This window comes from Epinephelus fuscoguttatus, linkage group LG23 (genome assembly GCF_011397635.1).
Source record: "Epinephelus fuscoguttatus linkage group LG23, E.fuscoguttatus.final_Chr_v1".
Lineage (NCBI taxonomy): Eukaryota > Metazoa > Chordata > Actinopteri > Perciformes > Serranidae > Epinephelus > Epinephelus fuscoguttatus.
In genome coordinates, this window is record NC_064774.1 from 30,099,452 (window position 1) to 30,108,849 (window position 9,398).

The window sequence follows — 9,398 nt, forward strand, 5'->3', positions numbered from 1 at the left end:
AAGGACAGAGGGATGTCGTATGCTGTAAAGCCCTGTGAGGCAAATTGTGATTTGTGATATTGGGCTTTATAAATAAAATTGATTGACTGATTGATTGATTTGGTGAATTTGATTAGGCATACTTGAATTGTTAGATTTAATAGGTGTTCTTATCTACATATATTTTGTCCCTTTGATGCAGGATTTATATAACAGGATATTATGCTGAAATGGTGAATTTTCTTTGTCACTTACGCATTAAGCCTGTCAGCAATATTCCGCCACGCCACCTGCCTTGCTTTATTAATTGCTGCAGTATTGCCTTTTTCTTAATTATGTCCTTATAGTCCTCTTACACTTCCATAAGGAGCGTTTGCCCCGCAGTAGAAAAAGCCTCCTCTCACTCCTTTCCTTTGCTTTTTGACATTTTGCAACATTTTCGGCACTCGACTAGTTTGGGCTTTTTATTTTCCCTGGGCACGTGCATGAGTTGAGGCTTAACGGGTGAGGCTTGAATTAGCGTCTGTTGGAGCCAGCTGATTTCACTTGATGGAACAGGGAGTTGGCGTTTAGTCAAACTTCAAGATTACACCTTAGTCTGGATATTCTTAGCTACGTTGATGGAATACCCCTCAGTTCTTTATCACAGCTAAACAGTTGTGGAAAGTGTTGAGGTTGCTAAGATCATCTGGCTTTACTGGAAAATATAGCTGAGTGTCATCAGCATAGCAATGATAACCAATCAAATGATACAACCAAAACTACTGATTATCTGGCCCAAGGGAAGCATATACAATGAAAAAAGAATGGGACCAAGGATTGAGCCCTAGGGCATCCCATGTAACAGCAGTGTGGATGAGGACACATAGTTACCTATGGAGACAGAAAAACATCTATTTGACAAATATGACCTGAACCATTGTAGGGCTTTCCCTGAGATACCAACATATGTATTCAGTCGGCTGATGAGGATGGAGTGATCAGTGGTGACAAAAGCAGCGCTCAAGTCCAGTAAGACCAAGATGGAGAGTTCCCCTTTATCAGCTTGCATAAGGATGTCATTCATGACTAGTAACGGAGCAGTTTCAGTACTGTGGTTTTGACGAAAACCAGATTGAAATTTATCAAAGATATTATTTCCTTCAACAACTTGTAGAAGCTGCTCAGCAACCAGTTTTTCCAGTATTTTGGAAATGAAAGGTAATTTTGAGATGGGTCTGACATTGTTCCAAACGGCTGGATCAAGGCTGGGTTTTTTTTTTAAAAAAAAGATTATTTTTTGGGCTTTTGCCTTTAATGTACAGGACAGAGTGAAATGGGGTGAGAGAGAGAGAGCGGGGGGTGACATGCAGCAAAGGGTTGCAAGCCAGAGTCGAACCTGCAACCGCTGCAGCGAGGCGTCGCCTCTGTACATGGGGCGCCGGCACTATCCACTACGTTACCGACGCCCCAGCCGGGTTTTTTTTAGGAGTGGCTGGACACTCTTAAACTGATCAGGGACAGAACCAGAAGTGAGGGACATGTTTATAATAGTGAGTACAGCAGGGCCAATGACAGGAAGGACCTCTAAAAAGAATTTGGGGGGGTAAGATATCAAGATTGCAGGAAGAGAGGCACAGATGAGAAACTGTCTCTATAAGGTTTTGCATGGTAGTGGGGGCAAAATGGGTTAGTAAATCTGGAACACTACAAGGTGGATCAAAAGTGGTGCATGGGAGCACAATGGTGGATCTAATTCTTTTGATCTTGTTGACAAAAAATGATAAATGCAATTCACAGTCTTCTGATGAGGTGGCAGAGATAGTAGCGGGAGCAGGTTGTACAAGGTGATTGATTGTGCAAAACAGCTCAGGGATTCTGTTTATTAGCGGTAATTAAGTCTGAGAAATAAACTGATCTTGCATCCTTGATTTTTTGATTGAGTAAAGTTAAAAGTTCTTTCATGTATTGTCTTCTTGTACGTATGTATCTTTTTCCATCTGCGCTCAGCCCTGCATTCCTGCTTACAGCTACGGATATCATCATTTATCCATGGTGATGATCTGGTGGATACTACTGACCTGGTTGTAAAAGGTGCAATGGCATCCAATGCAAAGGAACACAGATTATTGAAATTATCGACCAAATCATTAATGTTAGAGGGTTGGATATGGTGATTATATAAATCAGAAAAAATAGATGAGAAATTTGAGGCAGACTGGTTATGAAAAATGCGTGAACATACTGGTCGCTTCTGACTTGGAGCAGTTGCCTGGGTGTAGGAGTCAAATTTGTGATTTGTGATCAGAGACAAGATCAATCAGTGAGAGGGAGTTAATTGTCAGGCCAAGAGTAAAAACAAGGTCAAGGGGGTGTCCCAGCCGTTGCTTCTGGCTGGGTCTTGAGAAGCAAAGTGGTCCAAGGGGAGGGGCCAGACTAACAGTGAGTCAACAGTCCCTGATGGATCAGACCTGGAGCACCTCGCCATGACAACAGAAACAGAGCCCCCTTCTGGAGGCAGGCCAGAGAGGGAAGCTGCACACGGGACCAAAAATCAGTCAAGTCACTAAACATTTCATTCAGCATGTTGAGTCAGCGTCTGAGACTGCAGAGCCTGTCTGTGATAGAGGTCTCAGGCTGATGCAAATACTTTGATCACAGCCATGGTAAGAGGCATCAATATCAGTTTTCAAATGCTTATTTGGTCAATCAGCCTATATATATCTACATGGACTTGACTCATGGGGCTCGGTGGGGCACAGTCCCAAAGACCAATATGGAGTCACCATCCTGTGGGCTCACCAGTCGTAGAAATACGCTTCAGGGTCGGGTGCATTGTGAGCCGCAACATTGCCCCAGACAGTTGCATGATTGATTTTGAAAAGTTTGAGGTCAGTGTACGGAAACTGCTCAACTTCAGCAAACAGTGAAATGAAGAGACTCGGAGAACCACGGAGAAAAGTTACAGCCAGCGAGATTACTTTAATTGCAAAGTACAACTCAACAATACAGGTCGTAGTCAACAGCGGACACAGCAGAAACAGCCCTGCTCATACAACTTCCAGAAACCTTTATGCTATCTGAGTGAGTGGGCGTCTGTTCGTTTGTGTGAGTGTGTGTGTATTTTTAGCATCCATCAACACTTCAACTGATGGAGGCGAAAAACTAGAGTTGTACCGATACCGATACCAGTATCGGAAATGCCTCTGATACTGCCTAAAATGCGGTATCAGGTGTCAGCGAGTACAGCCTATGACCAATCCGATACCACGTAATGCCTCATGTCATTTCACATACACACACTACAGGCAAACGAAATGGAAACGGAGCGGAGTTAAAAAGCATTCTACTGTCGTCTTTAAAATCACAATAATAAAAAAAAGTTTCATGGCATTCATTCTACTATTGTGTATTTATTTCTTAATATTTTACATAGAGGTTTAGGAGTTGAGACATTGCGTGCTGGGATCGGATCGGTACTCGGTATTGGCAAATACCTAAGGTTCAGGGATCGGAATCGGTATCGGGAAGGAAAAAGTGGTATTGGTGGAGTATGCTGTTCACAGTCTCTTGTTTATGTGATATCTTGTATGTGGTTGTGGTGTATATATTCCCCGTCCTCTCTTCCAGGAGAGAGTATCAGCCATTGTTTATCTCTCTCTCTCTCACAGTTCCTCCTCGTCATTTGAATTTGTCTATGTAATCAGGAATTGGGAATAAATCTGGTATTTCCTCCCCCCTCTATGCCAGAAGGACTCTGCACACCAATGGTTCAGGGGTTAGCATACTTAGCATTTGTGCTCCTTGTATGCCCATTACAAGGTTCAGCTTCTTGTCCATCGCTCTCTCACACCATTTCGTCAGGATAGGCATGATGCAACATGTCAATAAGGAAAACAGAATTAGTACTATCAGTACAATTATCCCTGTTTTAGCCAAAACGGCTCCCCATTTTCCAAAAATTTCCTCTAACACATCCCACTTGATTCTTCCACTCTTACCAGCATTTTCAGTCATTTCAGATTTTAAGGCTTTAAATAGCAACAGAAAGTGTTCCATCAGGCGAAGTGTTATTCGAAATAAATGTACAACAGAGTGTCCCGAACATTTTACATACTCTCCTTATTTCTGCTAAAATCCAGTGTAAAGCTTGCCTATTCTATCACGCCAGGGCACTGGTTTCATGCAGTTGCAGACTTAAGGCTTAAGAACCTCAAATGTGTAGTTGACATATCTCTGTTGGTTGTAGAAGGTTGGTTGTGATTGTACAAGAATTACTCAACATTACAAAAACAACTCTTTAAAATGAGTCCTTCCCAGTAACTCCAAAGTACAACAACTCGACAGTATTCAAAAACAACTTCTTATAAGGAGTCCTTCCTATTGTGAAATCTGACATCTGGTCAACTGTTTCTAAGACCTTTTGCAACTGACATTATTTTCACATTTGATATAGAACAATACATTATCTGCCTCTACATCAGCTCTCACACATGGGAGTCCTACAGGGAGGAATCTGGTGGTCCAACATGGGGTTACAGTTGAAATAAAAAAAACAGATAAAAATAATCAAAGACAAAAGTAAGATATCAACACAGCTATCAGGGCATGGGGAGGAAGCAGTAGGAAGATGTTTGCCTGGCCCTGAAAATGTCCAAAACAATGCAGGGTAAACACATTTGTGGGTTTTAATGTCACTACCAACATTGGTCACATCAGGACGGGTTCTCTCTGGTGTGAACATGTTGGTGGATTTTTAGGTCATACCGTTCAATAAAAGCTTTCTCACACTAGTCACAGCTGTACGGGTTCTCTCCTGCATGCTGGCATTGGTGTGATCTCAAATGACTGCACTGGGCAAACAATCTTCCACATTGTTCACACCAGTACGGCTTCTCTCCTGTGTGAATACGTTGGTGGCATTCTAAGGCCCCTGACCGTGCAAAGGCTTTGCCACATTGATCACAGCTGTACGGTTTCTCTCCTGTGTGAATACGTTGGTGGCTTTTTAAGACCCCTGACTGTGCAAAGGCTTTGCCACATTGATCACAGCTGTACAGTTTCTCTCCTGTGTGAATACGTTGGTGGGTTTTTAAGGTCCATAGCTTTGCAAAAGCTTTGCCACATTGATCACAGCTGTATGGTTTCTCTCCTGTGTGAATACGTTGGTGGTATTTTAAGGCCCCTGACCGTGCAAAGGCTTTGCCACATTGATCACAGCTGTACGGTTTCTCTCCTGTGTGAATACGTTGGTGGTGTTTTAGGGTCCCTGACTGTGCAAAGGATTTGCCACATTGATCCTGGCTTCAATGTCTTGTTTTTTTGAGGTCCCTGACTCTGTGAAATCCTTCCCACTTTGGAAAAAACTGGACAGTTCCCCTTCAGTGTGAATGCGCTGATGGGCTTTGAGGGCACTGCAGCGAAAAAATGTTTTCTCACATTGGTCACAGCTGTATGGTTTCTCTCCAGTTTGAACTCTTTGATGAATTTTTAAAGACCCAGATGTTGTGAAGGGTTTGTCACGGTGGTGACGTATAAGTTCCTCTCTTCCTCTCTGTTCCTATAGCAACAAAAAGAAAAAGAGTTAATAAGTTGTCACGGTGCAGTGAGCCAACTAAAACCATAAATAACATAACATTTGTATCGTTACCTCTCTGTGTGCGTGTGTGTGTCTGAGTTGAGTGTTAATGTGTGAGGTGAATCAACAGTAGCTGTAGGCTGGTGTATGATGGGACGTTGAGACGGCGCCTGGGCGTGACGATATAAACATGTGATCCAGCAGATCTAAGGCGGAGCTGCTGATGTTGATGTTCATCAGCTGTCAGTGTTTGTCTGTTAGGAGAGACTCCACTCTGCAGTGTAGTTTATACAGAGAATTACAGAGTAACACTGGGCTTCATCATCATCATCATTATCCTCTGTCTTCACGTTAACGTTACATTTAATACTGATTAAAATGTGTCAAATGAAGTCAGTTTGATTTGATTCGGTCAGAGCTGTGGAATATTAAATCAGCCTTTCTGACCCTCAGGTGAACATTAACTACAAGTTATGCACTTCTTTTAAAATACAAAAATGTGAATTTATCAGTTATCAGTATCGGTTACAGGGTTCTTACACATTTGGAATTTCAAAATTCCATACTTTTCCATACCCTAATTTCCAGACTTCTCGGCTTTTTTCCCCCCAGAGAATATGCGACATCTGAGTAAATATATCAGTGTATCATATTTCATTCTTCTTTTTTTTTTTTTTTTAAAGATTTTTTTGGGCATTTTTTGCCTTTAATGGACAGGACAGTTAAGTGTGAAAGGGGGAGACAGAGGGGGGGGGGTGACATGCAGCAAAGGGCCACAGGCTGTACTCAAACCCGGGCCGCTGTGGCAACAGCCTTGTACATGGGGCGCCTGCTCTACCACTAAGCCACCGATGCCCCATCATATTTAATTATTCTTAATAGGCGATTGTAGCCAAGTACCATAATGGCATGCAAATAAAAACTCAGGTAAGTTCAATGTCTGGGCTGAGGCAAAAAGGTTGGGACTCTGGGTGCAAGCAATGCAGTAACGAGACGTTGGTGTTTTTTCCTTTCATGTGGCTCAGAATAGCCTTCTCCCCCATGTTGGCGATGTCAAACGATTTCACACAAAGCTTGCATCTAGCTCTGTGTGTGAATTGGGAATCCTTGGCCAACCAGTATTTATATACGGTATCGTCAAGCCATCCATCCAAAACTTGCATCTACCCATTGTGAACCACGTGAAACTCGTCTTCTTGTCGAAGGTGCAGTGTTGGAGTGAAACTTGATACCTGGGGGGCTGGAGGAGGGTCATGGGGAAGCGGACTGGACATACCACTTGTCAATCAGGTAAAAGGGGTAGTATGTTTTCTGAGACGTTTACTCTCACACAAACTGTGCTTGGCCCGGCATAAAACACGATCCGGATTGATTAAATTATTTTTGGAAATACCTAATTTTCAATTTTAGAAAACAATATTTTAGAACAGTGGTAATAGTCTGGAAACATAAATATTTTTCCATACTTAATTTTTCATTTTCCATACTTTTCAATACCTGGAAATTGACCAAATTTATTTCCATACTTTTCCATACTTCCATAACCTGCGGTTAAGAAAAATCCCTATCGGTGCATCCCTAGCTTTTTCAATATCTCGGATAAGCAAAAGTACACGGTCAAACTGTCAACTTCCATATCACAGTATACCTTGAAACCGGTACATCGCTGCAACCTTACAGCACACATGGCCAAATTGCCGCCTGCATCACCATATGACACATCTGTTTTTCTTTACATGAAGACATTTCCACCATAAACTGGTGCACACCACTTCAAAATGCAGTAAAATCAACGTTTGATGCTCAGAATATCCTGGGGGAGGTGCAAGAAGCCAGAAGAAATGGGAAAAGAGCCTTTCTCAAAGAAGACTACGCACTCATTGAGGGACACAGAATTGACCCATAACTGATATTTTCAGCAAGGTAATATTCAAGCACTTTGTCAAAATATACATGGTTTCATTACAAGTATATTTGATGAGAATTTAAACTGATAATACTTCATAAGACAAAATTTAAAGCCCAATAAGTTGGTATGGTTATGTTCTAAGGGCAACATATTTCATTCCTGCATTATAAGCAAGTTAAAGACATATCGAAAACAGTTACATTATAGATTATTTCTATTTCTTTTTTATCTTTGAATGTTAGGGGGTTAAAAACACTGTTAAGTGAAAAACAATCTTTTTATTTTGCAAGAAACAAAAATCAAAATGTGTTTTGTTACAAGAGACTCATTCTGTTATGACTGACGAAAAGTTTTGGAAAGGTCAGTGGGGCGATTCTGCTTTCTTTGCACATGGAACTTCTCATTCAGCTGGAGTAATAGTATTATTTAACAGGTTTCCAGGCATGATAATTGACAATAAAACAGACACATAATGTCATTGATTAATGGTAGTAGTAGAGATAAATGGCAAACGTTACATTTTAGTGTGTATAGACTGACTGATAGTGTTTACCCACACCCCGTTACCTCCTTCTTGCTCTCTGGTGTCATCTCTGGGTACCTCCTCCTGCCACAGCTCCCCCTACAGGCCCCAGTTGTCACTGTCCCCACCTGCTGCTGCTCTCCCCATTCAGTCTATCATCTCAGTCAGACCCCTCCGTCCCTATAACAGGTTCAACTCTGTGAACAAATGCAACCTCTCAACAAAACACGTCAAACTTTGCAATCCCAACCTCCGCCAACTCCCCCATTCGTCACAGCCAATCACACAGCAGCATTTCCTCAAACTGGCACTGCTAAACACCCGTTCACTCAACAACAAAGCACTCATCTTAAACAAAGTCATTACTGACAACAACCTAGTCTTCCTCTGCATCACAGAAACCTGGCACAAACATCTGGACTATTTTTCACTCAACCAAGCCACCCCCTCCGGATACACTTACATTGACCAGCCCCGTCTCACTGGAAGAGGCGGCGGCGTGGCCTCAGTCCATAAGAGAGACCTAAAAATCACCATCATATCCACTCCCTTCTTTAAGTGGTTCGAACACATTACTGTTAAACTCCCCGGCCCTGCTCCCCTGGTCACTGCTGTTATTTACTGCCCTCCCAAGCCCAATCCATCTTTTCTCTCTGACTTCTCTGATTTTGTTACACAGCTCTCAGCCATCTCACCTTCTGTTCTTCTCCACGGTGACTTCAACTACCACACTGACAACATTAACTGTAAACATGCCTCTGAATTTCTTGATCTACTGGACTGCCTCAATCTCACTCAACATGTCAACTTCCCCACTCACAATCATGGCCACACTTTGGACTTAGTCTGCTCCACCGGTCTCACCATCCATCAACTCTCCAGCATCAATCTCCACATCTCCACCACTTGGCTATCATCATGGACATCCATCTCCCCACCCCCCTCCCCAAGGACAAATGCATAATATCATTCAGAAACCTCAAATCCATCTCCCCTCAAGATTTCTCAGCTTCTCTTTCCAACACTCTGTCTACCTTCCCTCCCCCGCTGTCTGATGACCCCAATGAGCTTGTCAACTGCTACAACAACACTCTCTCCTCCTGTCTTGATCAACTGGCCCCCATCAAAACCAAATCTGTCTCATTCACACATTCAGCCCCCCGGTACGCCCCCAAACTCCGCCAAATGAAATCCCACAAGTGTCAGCTTGAAAGACTACATAAAAAGACCGGTTTAACAGTTCATCGCCAAGCCTACACAGACCACCTCCGACAGTACAAAGCCACCCTCAATACTGCCTGCTCTACCTACTACTCCAACCTCATTCACACCAGCTCCAATAACCAAAAGGCTCTTTTTTCCACCGTTAACAAACTCCTTAATCCCAGTGACAATATTTCAAACTCATTCACCGTTGAAAAATGCAATTC

General features: G+C 42.6%; 2 protein-coding genes across 2 annotated transcripts in view; both read right to left on the minus strand.

The window, feature by feature from the left end:
* Positions 1 to 2,931: 2,931 nt before the first annotated feature.
* Positions 2,932 to 5,252, minus strand: LOC125883458 (zinc finger protein 3-like; the record flags this gene model as incomplete). The annotated part of the gene is made up of 1 exon (XM_049567744.1): positions 2,932 to 5,252. A coding segment is annotated over one exon (504 nt), but the record flags the coding sequence as incomplete, so codon positions are not given.
* Positions 5,253 to 5,293: 41 nt separating this feature from the next.
* Positions 5,294 to 9,398, minus strand: part of LOC125883602 (zinc finger protein OZF-like) — a 115,167-nt gene continuing 111,062 nt past the window's right edge. The window contains exon 2 of the transcript XR_007448578.1: positions 5,294 to 5,518. The gene's annotated coding sequence lies outside the window, so the exon portion shown is untranslated. The remainder of the gene's footprint in view (positions 5,519 to 9,398) is intronic.